This window comes from Balaenoptera borealis, assembly GCF_965194805.1.
Source record: "Balaenoptera borealis genome assembly, chromosome: 4".
In the NCBI taxonomy this organism is placed as follows: Eukaryota; Metazoa; Chordata; class Mammalia; order Artiodactyla; family Balaenopteridae; genus Balaenoptera; species Balaenoptera borealis.
In genome coordinates, this window is record NC_138861.1 from 56,009,567 (window position 1) to 56,026,968 (window position 17,402).

General features: G+C 36.3%; 1 protein-coding gene across 1 annotated transcript in view; it reads right to left on the bottom strand.

Moving 5' to 3' along the window:
* The window catches only part of LOC309627472 (uncharacterized protein), a 347,968-nt gene that overhangs the window by 312,519 nt on the left and 18,047 nt on the right, over window positions 1–17,402 (bottom strand). Inside the window, exon 3 of the mRNA XM_082389459.1 lies at window positions 10,643–10,714. Within this exon, the coding sequence (XP_082245585.1) occupies window positions 10,643–10,714 (72 nt within the window). The remainder of the gene's footprint in view (window positions 1–10,642; window positions 10,715–17,402) is intronic.

Sequence of the window (17,402 nt, forward strand, 5' to 3'; positions counted from 1 at the left end):
CCAAATAGATTTATATAAACATATTTCCTTGTAATTATATCTAATATTTAGGAACACATTTACCACTCCACAGATGTCTAAAAATGTAAAAATAATTTTAGTGCAACTCATTAGGAACACTAAACACCACGTGTCACTTAATGAGAAATCACTAAAAGCTTGCTAAAAATCTAATTTCTATTTGCTTCCTAGTTCATCTCTTTTTTCTACATATTAGAACAGAACCAAGTTGAGCAAAGAAGTCTCAGTGCTTCAGTCTTCCACTTCCTCTTCCTTCCCTTTCTCACATTCCTCTCTACTCTGTCTTTGTAGTACTTGAATCCACAGCCCTCCAAATTCCTTTTGCCTTTGCTTAAACTATAGCTTCCTCTTTAAGGACCCACTGGCTCAGGGATAGGGCTCAGAACTAACCTGACTGTCTAGCTTGGGGGTGTTTGATGGTTACCAGATAGCTACAAGCAATGAAAGCCTTCAGATATGCACTTTTAAGACATTTTCTATTAGTCAAAAAAAAACAAAACAAAACAGAGAGCACAACCCTAAATAATTGAGAAATGACTGTGACTAAGAAGTTGAGACATAAACTTAGCTTTCCAGGATTCCCAAGCCTTTTCTTCTTGCCATTCACTGCCTAAAAAGCAGGAAGCATAAGAGATACGTGCTCAACAGTTGGCTTAAAGGCATATACAAACCCAGCATCATTTTGCATTATGCTATGAAATAGGACCTGAAAGTTGTACATGAAGTGAATTTGCATTTTAAAAAATCACAAGTTGCCCCTGACTTTGAAGGTATTTACAGAGATGTTTCTACAACAAGCCCTATGAATGAGCTTCTCCCTTGGCCTGGAACGTTCCTCCAGCTTCTCCGCCAGCCACCCCACCCTTCACACATGCACACACACACACACACACACACCTTTCCCTGGCTGCGTCTTTTCACCCCTCCTCATCAGTTCATCAGGCAAGGCTTTCGAGACCCTCCAGACTAGGTTCAGTTCCGCCCTCATCCTCTCATTGTCTCTGTAGCTCTTCTCACAGTTGTTAGTTGACTCACCATTTGTTAGTAGACTAGGATAGTGTTTGGGACCAGGTTCTGGAGCCAGTCTTCCTGGGTTCAAATATCAGCTCTGTTGTTTATTAGCTGTGGGATCTTGAGCAAGTTTCTTAACCTTTGGTGCCTCAATTTTCTCATCTGCAAACTGGAGATCAGAGTACCCACCTCCTAGGATTATTGGGTGGAATACGTGAAACAGTGCATGTAAAGCAATTGGAAAGGTGTCCAGTACATAGTATGTTCTATTCAAGTGTTTGCTTTTATTATCCATGAGCTATTGATCTCCCTTCAATAGGCTATAAGGTACATGAGGGAGAGAGCTGTTTCCATATTTTTCTCCACTGTACTTCCATAATCTGTGTTCAGTAAGTCAATTTTGAAGACACAAAGATGTGAAATCCCAGCATTTCCTCTGCCACCATTAAATCTGTCTACCTCATCCATGGACCCAGCCACATTCACTGTTGTCACTACAGGTGGAGCTGTTATCACCACTGCTGCTCCAGCACCTTGACTGATACTTTTAAATATCTTTAGTTCAAGTAGTTATGGTACCAGATTCAGAAAAAAAGAGTGGCAGTTCTAAAATATAGTCATTCTAGTAGCAGTGCTGTAACAGATGTTTGTTGATTTCGCTTTCATTTCAAGGGTAACAAAAAGCCCTGGCTAAGCTTAGGGATAATAAAGGCAGAAGCTAAAATAGCTGAACTCAGAAACAGAGAGTAGAGTGGTGGTTGCCAGGGAAGTGGGGGGAAATGGGGAGACAATGTTTCAGTTATGCAGGATGAATAAGTTCTGGGATCTAATGTATAGCATGATGACTACAGTTAATAATACTATATAACATACTTAAAATTTGCTTTAAAAAAGTAGATCCTTCACTGTATAGCACAGGGAACTATATTCAATAACTTATAATAACTTAAAATGGAAAATAACAACATGACTGAGTCACTTTGCTGTATACCTAAAACTAATACAATATTGTATATCAACCACATTTCAGTAAAAAGGAGGCAATGAAAGAAACAACAAAAAAATTAGATCTTAAGTGTTTTCACTGCAAAAAAAGTAAATATGTGAAGTAATGAATATATTAATTAGCTTGATTGTGGTAATCATTTCACAATGTACACATAAATCAAAATATTATGTTGTATACCTTAAATATATAAATTTTTCATTTGTCAAAAAACTAAGATCTCTAAAAGAAAAGAAAAAAGAATGGTAAAAAAAAGAAGGCAGGAGTTTAAGCTTTGTAAGAAACAAAGACTGTAGAAATCCAACAAGTACGAATTCATAGCGAGTATCTACCAACAAAGTACAGAATAATAAGAACAATAATACCAGAAACAACAATGAAAATACTAAGATGCTTTCCAGGGAGGCACCATAGCAGAGATGTCAGGAGCACAAGATCTAGATCCTGACTATCTGGGGTCCAAGCCCAGCTCTATCACTTACTAGCTGTGAAATGCTGACAAGTTTAACTTTTATGTGTTTCAACTTCCTTATCTGAATAATGAGGACAGAAATAGTACCAGTCTCCCAGTGTTACTATAAGGATTAAACTTTTTGTGAAGAACTTGGAACAGAGAGTGGCACATAGACTATTCAATAAATGTTGGTTATTTTTGTTAAATCAAAGAACGTTAGGACTTCGTTAAATTAATTTTTGTTAAGTGAAACACAGGGTGCCATATGGTAGTCAACAAAAGACCACAATAGAAATTGAAAGGGAGAAGTTGATCACTCACAGGTCCTAGAGGAAGTACACAACATGCCTCAAGGGACCACACCACAAGGTCAAGGCAGGGTGCAGACACAGAGAGAACAACAGGACCTGGGGCACGGGCCCTTATGAGGGTCATGGGTGGAGTGCTTTGGGGTTCCTGGGCTAAGTCTGGATTGGTCAATTGAAACCAAAAAGAGCAGAGCTTTGGTCGGCTCCACAGGGGTCTTACCTAGGGAAGCACAAGTGAAGACCCTGGGAGGCAGGGGAAGCAACGATCATAAGGCTGTTGGAGAAGTCACGTCAGGGACTTAATTTGCTTGTGACTCTGCAGGCTGTTGTCCAGGGCATGCCCTTGCATGAGGGGACTAAGTATCAGTTTAAGTCCCCCACAGGTTGCTTGGCCAAACAAAATGGATGCCAAGACAGCAATACAATGGAGTAGCTTAGCTAAAGTCCAGACAGAGACTTTTCATGAACATTACTTTAAAGGACCAGTAAAGAGGGTTCTCCATACATATGTTGTGTTCACACCTACACACACACATATCATGATCTTTTTTCCCCCACCTCACATTATCACTACACTTTTAGATAGTAAGTACACACTCTTTCAGTTCTTTTCCTGGGGCTCTGGTACAAATTCAAGGGTTCGACCTGTTGTTCTGTCCCTCGGACTCTTAACCCTGTTAAGGCAGGCATCTTGTATCAAGCCAGGCATCACTACCATGTTTTCGATGCAGAATATGGACCTGCAGCCTCAGCTTTCCCTCTCAACTGAGGCTTTCCTGTGAGAATAGGAGCTTCCTATTCATATTTTTTAATAACACACAAATGCCAATCTTTTAACCATCTTCTAACCCAGTATTTATCAAACTTGAATACCTCTTCAGATCTACAGATTTCTATGGATTCCTGTTTAAGAGCCATATTCCAATCTTTAAACTTGTGAAAAAATACTCAACTAGGTTTAAAAATTAGAGCTAATTAAAATTTATAAAATCAGATCCAATTTTCTCTTTCAAGTCTCTTTCATTGGTTCAATAACTATCCATTTAGTGCCTAGTACATACTAGATACTTTGCTAGGCACTGAGGATGCAATGATAATAAAATATAGATCCAGTCTTTGCCCATGTGTAGCTAAAAGTTTACTTCATGAAGTGGGCAAAGCAGGTCCAGAGAGTAGTTTATCCAAGGCTACACAGACAGTAGAAAGTAGAACTCTGCCTGAAAACCCATTTTTTTGACTTTAATAAGATGCTTGCTTTAAAATAAATTTTTTAATTAATCAAAAAGATCAGAATGCAGAAATCATGGAGATGATTGCTCAAACCTAAGACTAAGGGAAAAGCCAGATAATACACAAAAATCATAGCTTTTTTTAACCTATCAAGATAATTGAAAACATAAATAAAGCGAAATTAATTAAAATCTACATAGTTATGATCCCATTCTAAGAGAGAGGAGACCAGTGAAGGCTTTCATCGCTGGTGAAGTAGCAGAAGGCAGAATGCATCATAGAGGGGGAAAGGAGAAACTATTTAAAAATTAAAAAAACTATTAAAAATAAAGTCAAAGTTGGTTCTTTGAAGAGATTAAGTCAATTGATATATGCTTAGCAAGTCTTATCAAGTGAAAAGGAGAAAACATAAATTATTACTACTAGGAATTAAAGAAGGACTATGAGGACAGATTCTCCAGATTTTAAAAGAATGCTACCGGAATATTATGAAAACACTTATGTCAATAAATGCTATATCTTTGGTGAAATGAACACATTTCTTCAAAACACACACTTCAAAATTTACACTGGAAGAAACTGAACATCTAAACAGGTCTTTATCTATTAAAGAAATTAAATATGTACTCAAAAAACTTTCCACGAAGAAAACTCTAAGCAAAATTTGCTTGACAGGTGAATTCTACTAAATATTCAAGGAAGAAAAAAATACAAACACACAAACTCAGAAAATAGAGGTAACACTTCCCAACTCATTTCATGAGGCCAGCATAATTCTGGAATGGTTATGAAGAACCTAGGGGCAGGACAAGAATAAAGACACAGACGTAGAGAATGGACTTGAGGACATGGGGAGGGGGAAGGGTAAGCTGGGACGAAGTGAGAGAGTGGCATGGACTTATATATACTACCAAATATAAAATAAATAGCTAGTGGGAAGCAGCTGCATAGCACAAGGAGATCAGCTCATTCCTTTGTGACCACCTAGAGGGGCGGGATAGGGAGGGTGGGAGCGATTCACAAGAGGGAGGAGATATGGGGATATATGTATATGTATAGCTGATTCACTTTGTTATAAAGCAGAAACTAACACCATTGTAAAGCAATTATACTCCAATAAAGATGTTAAAAAAAAAACAAACCTGACCAAGATATTACAGGAAAAGAAAACTGAAGGACTAGATCCTTCATAAACTAAATTTTTTAAAAAACCTGAAACCAGCATTTAAAAAAAAAAAAAAACCATGGTCAAGTAGGGTATATCCAAGAAAATCAAGGTTGGTTTTATATTTAAAAAATAAATCAGTGTGCATCTGCTTCTGGCCATGATGGAGTAACAAGGACTAGATTTAATCCCCTGCCTGAAACAAACTACAGACAAAATATATGAAACAATGGTTTGAAAGACACTGGACATCAGACAATAAAGAATAGGGATTCCTAAAGAGGGGGGTGGGGGAAACGAGGCAAGCCCTAGTTTTGAACTATGTCTTAAGACTCTGAGAGTCTTCAGAAACGGAGACTAAGAGACACACTGAGTTAGGAAGATAGCGATGAGGGTCCAACACTCCCAAGGCAGCAAGAGTTTATTGCAGAATACCAGAGAGGAAAGAGCTGCACAAAGAGAAAACCTAAGAGATCTACAATGAGTCCACCCTTGTGTATTTATCAAAGTACTGATCAGCACAGACACATGGGAAAACTATCCAAGTCCAGAGTAAGAATCACCCTGAGGTAAGAGCACCTGGCACCCAGGCAGGCCTGTAAGTAAAAATGCCTATTCTCACCAACCAGACTGGAAAACTTCATGGGGCTTTGAGTATACAGAAGGTCTTACTGAAGCAGTGGAAAACAACCCTAGAATGGACACTGTTCAAGCTCACATCTAAAAAATCTTAAAAGCAAGACCCAAAGGATCAAACAGTTTCCAAGTAATTTAATAGCATCCCAGAACAACACTCGGGTATATTTGGAGGAATATAAAAATACCCAGGATGCAACAGGATAAAACTCATATGAAATTTAAAATTTCCAGGCATATGAAAAAGTAGGAAAATATATCCCATAATGAGGAAATAGCTAATTGAATCCTAATAAAAAATGACACAGATCACAGAATTAACAGACAAGGACGTTACAAGAGTTATTTTAAATGCATTCCATATGTTGAAAAAGTTCAATAGAGACATGGAAAATATAGAAAAGAACCAAATCAAACTTTTAGAAATGAAAAATACAATGTGTGGGGTAAAAAATACACTGGATCGGATTAATTGCAGATTAAACATAACAGGGAAAAATAAGATTAGTGAACTTGAAGCTACAGATACTATCCAAAATGGAAACAGGGAGAAAAGAGAATTTTAAAAGATACAAGTAGAGCGATAGAGAGCTGTGGAACACCTTCATGCAGCCCAGTATATGTGAAATTGGGGTTCACAAAGGAGAGGAGAGAGGCATGGGACAAAGAAATAGTTTAAAGAAATTATGGCAAAAATTTTCCAGATTTGATAAAAACTATAACCTTATATATCCAAGCAGCTCAAGAAACATGAACAAACTCAGGCATAAGAAACATGAAAAACTACACCAAGGCATACCATAATCTCACTGGTCAAAATTGGTTTTATAGAGAAAATATTAAAAAACAAAGAGAGTAAATGCACACACATACAAACACACACACATTACAAAGAGAGGTACAAAAATAAATGATGGCAGATTTTCCATGGGAAACAGTGTAAGCAAGAAGACAATGAAGCAACATCTTTAAAGTACGAAAGAAAACTGTCAATCTAAAATTCTGCATCCAGTGAAAATATCTTTCAAAAACAAGAGTGAAATAGACTTTTTCAGACACAGAAAAGCTGAAAGAATTCATCAACAACAAACTCACACCACAAGAAATGTTAAAGAAAGTCCTTCAGGAAGAAGGAAAATGATACAATATGGATGTATGGGTCTACATAACGGAATGATTAGCACATGAAAGGTAACTACTTGATTGAAGATATTAGATATTTTCCTTATTTAAATCTTCTTGAAAGATAATTGTTAAAAAAAATAATAGCAATGTAGTGCACAGTTTAGAGCATACATGAAAACAAAATGTATGATAGCAATAGCATAAAGATTGGGGGAAAGAAATAGAAATATACTATTTTCAAGTTCTTATACTATATGTGAAATGGTCTTATACTAAATGTGAAATGTGAGATGGCATTTTTACTTACAGGCCTGCCTGGGTGCCAGGTGCTCTTACCTCAGGATGATTCTTACCCTGGACTTGGGTAGTTTTCCCATGTGTCTTATACTGCATGTGAAATAGCATAAAGGTTGGGGGAAAGAAATAGAAATATAGTATTTTCAAGTTCTTATACTATATGTGAAATGGTTCTTATACTATATGTGAAATGGTTGAAGGTGTCTTTTTTATAAGTTAAAGATGTGTACTATAAGCCCTAAAGCAAAACTAAAATAACAAAACAAAGAGTTATAGTCTTAAGCCAAAATATAAGAAGATAAAATAGAATTACGAAAAAATGTTCAATTAATTCAAAAGAAGGTAGAAAAAGAGAGAAGAACAAAGAACAGGTGGGACAAATAGAAAACAAATATCAGTATGGCTTAAACCTAACCATATCAACAATCTTACTGAAAATAAATGGTCTCAACACCCTAGAGTTTGTCAAACTGAATTTTTTTAAAAAGCAAGTCCAAACTAAAACATTGCCTACAAAAAGCATTTGTTAAATATAAAGACTTGAATAAGCTAAAAGTCAAAAAATGTAAAAAGATAAAACTTACTAATAAAAATAAAAGTTGAGTGAATACATTTATATCAGACAAAATAGGATCCAGAGAGAAGAAAATTATCAGAAATAGAGTTATTTTGCAATGATAAGGGGGTCCAATCATCAAAAGGACATAATAATCCTAATGTTTACAAACCTAATAACAGAGGCCAAAGTACATAAACCAAACTGATAGAACTACAAGGAGAATTAGACAAATACACATTTATAGATAAATACTCCACTCAATAATAGAGAGGAAAATTATACAGAAAATCAGGACAAATATAGAGGAAGTTTGATCATGGATGAATTTCAAAATAATTATACTGTTTCAAAGAAGCCAGACCAAAAAAAGAGTACAAACTATCTGATTTTGTTAAAGCAGAACTTGGGGGAAATTTAAAGTAATAAATAGCACATAAAACTGTCTCTATTCACAGAAAACATGATCATCTGTGTAAAAATTTGATGAAACCTAGAGTAAATGCTATTAATAAGTGAACTTATCAAAGTTTTAGGATTTAAGATCAACATATAAAAATTGATTCAATTACTGTATACCAGCAACAAGTAATTGGAAATGGAATACTTAAAATGCCACTTATAATAACATCAAAAAATACAAAATACTTAGGAATAAATCACACAAAAATATAGAAAACCTGACCACTGAAACCCTCAAAACATTGTTGAACAGAATTAAAGAAAAACAAAATAAATAGATAACATATGCATTAATCAGAAGACTCAATATTGTTAAGATGTTATTTATCCCCAGATTGATCTACAGATTCAAGGCGACTCCAATCAAAATGCCAGCAGGCTTTTTGCAGAAACTGAAAAACTGAAATTCAGAAAACATGTATGCAAATGCAAAGGACTTAAAATAGTCAAAAACAACCCTTGAAAAGACAAACAGAGTTGGAGAGTTAACACCATCTGATTTTAAGACTTCTTATAATCAAAGTAATGAAGAGAATGTGACAATGGTATAAATATATACCAAGAGATCAGTGAAGAAACAGACCCACACATATACGGACAACTGTTTTCCACATTGGTGCAAAGGAAATCCAATGGAGAAAGAATAGTCTTTTCAACAGTGACGCTAGAACTGGGTACCCATAATCAAAAAGTAAACTTCAATCCATACCTTGTACCACATGCAAAAATTAACTGGAAATGGATCATTGACCTAACTGTAAAAACCTAAAATTATAAAATTTCTAGAAGAAAACATGGAAGAATAACTTTTATAACCCTGTGATAGGCAAAGGTTATTTAGATACAACAAAAGCACAGTCTATGAAAGAACAAAATGAAAAATTGGACTTTATCAAAATTTTCTTCTCTTCTAAACATACTGTTAAGAGAATGAGACAATAAGCCACAGGCTGGGAAAATATATTTCCAAACAGTATACATGATTTAAAAATTTGTATCTAGAATACATAAAGATTCTCAAAATTCAGGAAAAAAATTAACTCAATTTTTAAAAGAACTAAAGATTTGAACAGACACTTAAGCAAAAACAATATATATATGAATGCAAATAAGCATATGAAAAGATGCTTAACATGGTTAGTAATTAGAGAAATGCAAATTAAAACCACAACGAGATACTCCTATACACCTATTTGAATGGCTAAAATCAAGATTAAAACACAAATCAATAGAGGTTGGTGATACCAAGTGTTGGTGAAGATATAGAGGAACTGGAACTCTCACACACTGATGGCAGAACTACAAAATAGTACAACAACTTTGAAAAATGGTTATCAGCTTTTTAAAAAAATTACCATGAAATCCAGCCATTTCACTCTTAGGTATTTACCCCAAGGTAAATGGAAAAAAAGTGTCCATTATAAAGATTTGTACACAAATGTTCAGTGAGCTTTATTTTTAATGGCCCAAACTGGGAAAAATCCAAATGTCCATCAACAGGTGAATGGATAAACAAATTATGGCATATTTACACAATGGAATACTACTCGGCAACAAAAATGAATAAACTATTGATACATGATACATCATGACTGAATCTCAAAATAATTATGATAAATGACAAAATGAGTATAATCTACATAGTTCTATTTATATAAAATTCTAGAAAGTGCAAACTAAGGTACAGTGACCAAAAGCAAATCAATGATTGCATAGGGATGACAAAGGTATGAAAGGGTTAAAGGAAGGTGCAATGGAAAACCTTTGGGGACAATGTATTTCTATATATTAGCAACAAACAACTGAAAAGTGAAAGAAAGAAAGCAGTATCATATACAATAGCATCACAAAAATACCTAAGAACGTTATTGTAATGCAAGACCTCTTCCCTGAAAACTATAAAACATTTCTGATAAAAATTAAAGATTTGAATAAATGGAAAGAGAAACCACATGCATAAATTTGAATTTTCAATATTGTTTTTATCCATTCTGCCCAAATAGATGTATACATTCAACGCAAACCCTATAAAATCTCAGCGATCTTTTTCAAAGAAATTGACAAATCAATTGTAAAATTCATATGGAAATGCAAATGACCTAGATTATACAACATACTATTTTAAAAGGACAAAGTTGGAGGACTTAACACTAGCTGATAAATCTATCAAGACAGTGTGGTATTGGCTTAAAGATAAGATGAACAAATAGAATAGAACAGACAGTTCAGAAATACACCCACAGCATACATGGTCAATTGATTATCAACCAAGGTGCCATGTAAATTTATTGGGGAAAGAAAATCTTTTTGCAAATGATCCTGGAATGATTAGATACCCTTATGAAGAAAAAAGGTAAACCTCAACTCCTACCTCACTCCATGAACAAAAATTGATGTGAGATGTAACATAGATCCTCAAACAAATGCTGGAACCATGAAGCATCTAGAAGAAAGCATAGGACAATATTTTCATAATCTTAGACTTGATAAGGATTTCATAGAAAGAACAGATTAAATTGCTAGCCATAAAAAAGAATGTCTTGTCCTTTTAAAATATGAAATATTATTTTAAAAGTCCCTTTACTACCACCCAAAATACTGTCTCCCCACTCCCTTCCTCAATACAATAAGCTCTTTATAATTAATTATTGTTGGTAGTGGCATCAATACTGTGTCATTGGTGGTGGTTGTAGCACTAGTGGTAGAGAAGAAAGGAGTACTAGTAGAGAACTAGTACAGGAGGAGAGAGAGGAGGAGGAGAAAGATAACAGAAGGAGGAGAATTTAGCTGTTCCTCTACTAAAGGACAAATATGAATATTTCCAGTTTCTTATTATTGCAAACAGGATATAATAAACAGCCTTGTACATGTTTCCTTGCGCATTTGAGCTAGTATATCTTTACAAAAGTGGAATTTGGTGATCACAAAAATTGCTCTCAAACTGCTCATACCTAATTAAAATCGATGAGTACATAAGGCATCTAGGGGAAAAAAAAAAAAAAGATGTAGCTTCTGTAATACCACTGCAATTGATTCCCTTCTTAAAGTATAGTAAATGTTTAGTTGTGGTTTTGAAAATGTCCACAGTTTAGTGAGAGATAGACATAGACACAAATAATCACATATGATAGAGAAAGAATTATAGTATAGATAAGTAAAGTTACTCAGGAGTAAAAAGTAGGAAACTGTCTAGGAAAGCAGGGAAGATTCTCTCTCTCTCTCTCTCTCACATACACACACACACACACACACAAAGGTATTTGAACTGAATTCTAAAGAACAAGTAATCTGAAATACTGAGAAACAGAGAGAGGAAAAAAATTTTGGGAGAGGGAAAGAGCAGAACATATCATGAAAAGGGTGCCTTTAACTCTGTTTTCAGATGCCATCTGGATATAGTTTCCCCAATAACCTCAGGAAAATCACAAATGTTATCAGAGGTAGAAATAGCCTTCAACCAATTTTGCATTTTACATATGATGCATCTGAAGCTCTAGTCCAAACTGATTTTCCCAAACTATAAGCTTGTTAGTGAAAACCTCAAGGGAAGAAATCACACCCACTTATTTTTAGTTCACTATTTTTATACTACAATAAGCTGCCTCCATAAAGCAACAAGGAGGGTTTAAAAAAAAAAAGAGTACTCCTACTGTCATAACTATCCTTTTGTTCCAAATTCATCAGGTTCAAATAAATAATACTACTTTCAAAAAACATACAAAGATAATTGTTATGGTCTCTCTCTAGCCCTATAAAATTCTAAAAGATCTTCTGATTTAAAACATGTTTTACTATTAAACATGGCTCTTAGAGACTGATTTTTTAAAACTGACCATCTATGAATGCTAGTAGAATGAGTCTATATCAGAATATTATTAATAAGTGGAAGCTTAATAAATTATTTGTAAAATCAATAAATTACACATTAAATGTATACTATATGCAATACTGTATTGGGTGCTCCGGAGCACACAGACATTGCAATTTGGCACCCATTACCTGCCCTGCAGTTTATTTGTGCTACTTAGTGGTTTAACTCATAAGATACGACATCTGAAATATCTGGGTTTATATGCTGGCTCCACTTCCTTGCTATGAGATTTTGGCCAAATAATCAAACCTTTTTAAGCTTTGATTTCTTCCTCTATAAAATGAAGTAATAATATTACCCAGTTTATGAGCTGTAGTGAGTATTAAACGAAATGAATTCAAAGCAGTCATCATATTGCTAGACACACAGTAAGTGGTCATCAATACATATTGGCTGACATCATCATAATCACCATTTTTATCATCTTCTTCTTGACATGATGGCCTAGGTCTATGTGTTAGTTTGGGTCTCTAGAAAACAGAGCCTGGATCAAGATTAAGTGCTGGTGCTTTCTTTGGGATGTGAAAAGTAGGGCAATAAAAGTGAGGAAAAAAGGGAAATGAGGCAAGAAAGGATGGAAAGCCATGCAAAACGACTTGTTAACATGCTGGCCACAGCTTCATGATGAGTCGTAAAAAGAGGAAATCCTTCAGCAGAAGCATCTGCTTGGCCACACAGGGCTTCTTCAGATGAGCCATGTGGCTGTGTGGTTGGAACTGTCCATGGAAAAGAGGAAGAAGGGGTCAGGGATACTTACTTTCTCCCTCCCATCTTCAGTTTCCCAGTGATCAAAGTTTGTTCCATGGGAATTAGCACACCACACTTCTGGACTCTGTCATCCAGCTCTTTAGGTGGCCACTTAAGATGCCAGATGCCACACCCAGGACTGGGATTCCATTCAAGTCTAAAGTGATGAGGGGAGTCAGACACTCGGAGTTGTAGTCAGTAAACCTGACTACACTGCAGCAACCACAGAGAGTAACAGTGGTTTCTATCTGAAACAGTACATAAAATCTGTGTCAGATATGCTCTGGTTCTCACATACCAACAGCCTGAAATTAGAGACCTCTCATAAAAGTGTATTAGTCGGGTTTTGCTATAACAACCACCAAATTTCAAGAGTTTAAAACCAACAAAATATTGATTTTTCCCTCACAGGTCTGCGGGCTGGCAGTGGATTGGCTGAGCTCAATTAGGCTCAGCTTGGCCAATGTTCAGGCTGGTTCCTTGCATCTCTGATTCTGGGACCCTGGCAAAAGGAGCTGTGGCTACCTATGGCATGTTCTTCTCATGGCAGATTGTAGGTGCTTAAAAGAGGCAGATGGAAGCTTGCCGTGCCTCTTTAAGCCTTGGCTCAAAGCTGGCACACTATCACTTCCGTGAAGAACAGCAGCAATAACTCACAAAATCAGGCTTATAATCCACATTGTTCTAAAATCCCTAGCAGTGCCACTAATCAAACCAACACCCATCATTGATATTTTCTATTTCTTCAGGATAATCTATATTTATTAATAGCCAAAGTAGCATGGGTATTTATTTTAACAAATTTTGTTTCCATAATCACATTCTGAATCCTTTGAGGTGTCTCTTCTTCTAAGGCATCTTCTTTGTACTGAAATTTGATTATTGAACACAACTTGGATTTTACGTCATTAGCAACACCATTTGCTCCTATTAACACGCCCAGAGACAAAGGACACCTAGAGAAATGTAGAACTCCAAGTACTATGCATTCATGAACTGCAATTCAAAGTCCCTAGGCAATAGGGTTCTTGATACCAAGAATAGCCTAGCTGTTCCGTAGCCTTCTTCCAAGCGCCATGTGTTTGCTTAGTTAACACACTAAACTTTTTTTTTTTTTCTTTTTACTATTGCCAGCATTGCAAAGTCAAAATAGCTGTGGAGGAACAAGCTGTTCTGCCTCATGTCTCATCAACATTCCTTGTTCAGTGTATCAAAACACAGAGAGCATAAAGAGCAAATGCAACAACTCCAAAAAGTTCCCTATTGGGGATTTGCTTCCTGTGAAACTATCCACAGCTGCCTACTCAGAACAGCAGAAGAAAGGTGGGTCTCCTTGTCAAATCCAAATGAAGTCACGGCAAGCAAGTATGGATTTAAACTCTCATTTTGTCACTTGAAAAACAAAAATCAATTATGTAGGCCCGCATGAACTAATATCAAGTTAAAGCTTGCAAAAAGTTTTCTTTCCAAAAAACCAATTTAAAATTATCAGCAGAAGTTATACTCCAAGTTCATTAAAAAAAAAAAAAGTCATTGAACTAACATTCTAACCCAAATCACCTTACTAACCTAGGAAGGATTTTCATTTCAAACAGCAGCCATATTGCAAGCTGTCCTATGCCAAGTACATAAGATGGGCCCATATAAAGAAAGCTAAGAGGAGAGACTGATAAGATGATCATTGCCACTTTCATTCAGGTCACAGTTCAGCTAATGAACTTTGCCTTTAAGACAGAACAAAATCAATAGGAGAAAGATTAACCTAATTGTCCACATTTGAACATATATAAAATTAAATATTCAATTTATAGTCTTTCTCTTGTTCATGATCTTGTAATTCAATTAATATCTATCCCAACAATAGTTAAAACATGAAATTCTCATTTAACATGATGACAGTTCAGAGTTAGAATTAGGATAATATTTGAACTAATACTTAATAATTATTACTATTATAATTTACAGATGAGTCACAATAAAAATAGCCAAAGAGAACATTTGCCACACAGTAGTGATTTTTATAGAATACTGGCAAGAAGTTGTTGCCTTTCCAATAAAAGCCAAGATGATCTAAACCACCAGTCCCCTTTACCTCTGCTTCTACCTTCCTGCAGCAAAAAGGGAAGAAATCTCTCCCAGGTGTTCTTTCCAAATGGCTACAGTAGACAATTGTGCATAGACACAGGGGTGATAGCCACATGCCCTATGTTCCAGCCGTGCATTAAGTCCAGAAAGAGAGAGAGCCAGAAGAGGAATAGTATGGTAGGAAAGACAATACACTAAGTCTAAACTTGAGCAACTGCAGATAGAGAAACTGATAATTCTCTGATCGCAGAGGTCAGGCCTAAAACAAAACAGGTCAACTCAAAGTAGATTATGAGGATTATTATTTGGTACAGAATTTACAAGAGAAAATGGTACAGAGCCTGGTGACAAAAAAAGAGATTATGAACAAGATAGACCTAATCTTTTCTATATCCTCTCCTTGCTTTAAAATGTTTGACTTATATTTTGGTGATGAAATATTGAGTCAACACTAGCACCTCATACTGGATATAACAGCATGCACCTTTTTTGAAATTTGCTGTTTTAGTCTTTATGTAGAGAATTCCTCTACTTATTATGGTAAAAAGCTATGCTGCTATAATTAAAACACCTAACAATACAGTGACTTAAAAAAACCATTTTGTGTCTTACCCCAAACAGCTCTGAGGACAGCAATGCAATTTGGTGGGACAGTTCTGCTCCGTTCCATCATTTGAGGTTCCAGGGCATCAATGTCACCTAGATGCTTGAAACTGGATGACCAGGGATTCCAGCTGGAGGAAACTGGAAGGCATGAAGGAGGCACACCCACTGCCTTCAGGACTAGGGTCAGAGTTTAGACACCTCACCTCCCCTCACCTTCTACTGGAGAGAACTTAATCACATCCAAATGCAAAGGAATATAGGAAATGTGGTCTGGTCTTGTTTTTTTAAAGTCACTATATTGGTGGGTCTCTTTATTATAGAAGCTTATCCTTTTTTTTTTTTTTAATTTATTTATTTATTTATGGCTGTGCTGGGTCTTCGTTTCTGTGCGAGGGCTTTCTCTAGTTGTGGCAAGCGGGGGCCACTCTTCATCGCGGTGTGCGGGCCTCTCACTAACGCGGCCTCTCTTGTTGCGGAGCACAGGCTCCAGACGCGCAGGCTCAGTAGTTGTGGCTCACGGGCCTAGTTGCTCCGCGGCATGTGGGATCTTCCCAGACCAGGGCTCAAACTCGTGTCCCCTGCATTGGCAGGCAGACTCTCAACCACTGCGCCACCAGGGAAGCCCCGAAGCTTATCCTTTTACTCTAATTTATGGGCACGTGAAAGAAGAAGAGAATAAATTTTATTGAACAACTAGCAATCTCCATATTTCCAAAGAATGCCATGAAAAAAAGATGATTTTTATTAGTACCTTTAAGAATCTATATATAAAAATTTCTGTTCACAATCTGTTCCTAAATCACAGGGAAAAATTCAGTGGAAGGAATTTCGGAGATAACCTAGCTTAAACCGCTAACACATGAGAAAACCAAGGCCCAGAGGTGTGAAGTTGCCTGCTTAAACAGCTGGTAAGAAAAGCAGGAATGTTTATACATTCTCAGCCCAACATTCTTCACAGCCTGGCATGAATTCGCTAAAATATGCACTTGCCTAATTCATCTGAACACCTCCAGTAAATCAAAAAAGGCTGGGCTCCAAAGTAGATTTTTTTTCTCCTCCTAAATTAGGTGGTTTAGCTATCTAGCCAATTCAGAAGTCCCAATAAATGCTATGCTCTATTTCATATTTTAATGTAAATACTTTATTTACATCAAAGAGGAATTGGGAAGTATCGGGAGCTGTGCATTTAGCAGCATTCTTGGCCTCTACCCACCAGATGCCAGTAGCAACCTTCCCACTCCCCAGCTGTGACAAGCAAAAATGTCTCCAGACATCTCTAAATGACCACTAGGGAGAAAATTACCTCCAGTTGAAAGTCACTAATTTAGGCTGTTAGGGGAAAAAAAAAGAATTAAGACATGGACAAAAGATCTCAGAGAAAGCTACATGAATGAGCAAGAATTTGCCACCTCCTTCCCACCACAAGGGGGAAGAAAAATAAAGAGCTAGAAAAATAATCCTCAATAATGAGAACATGCATCAGTAATAAACTCTGAGCCATTCCTTAGGCCAAGTTCTGGAGAGGTGGCAACACCACCAAATAGGTTTGTGGGGTTCAAGAACAGAGGGGATTTGCAATCTACTGTCCTAGTTTAAAGTCCTGGGAGATGTTAATATCTCAGAGAAGAAATAGGTGCAGGCCAACTGGGAGACAGCTCAGGGATCAGGGACACCAGTGTGGCTTGGTGATGTCAAGGATCTGATGGTCCCCACTTCAACATCACATCTTGCTGTTACTTAAAGTAACTCCAGAGAAAGAGGAAGGATTCCCCAAATTTAATGAGGTTAATTTTCTGCTACTCCAACTTAAAAAGAGGCTGAA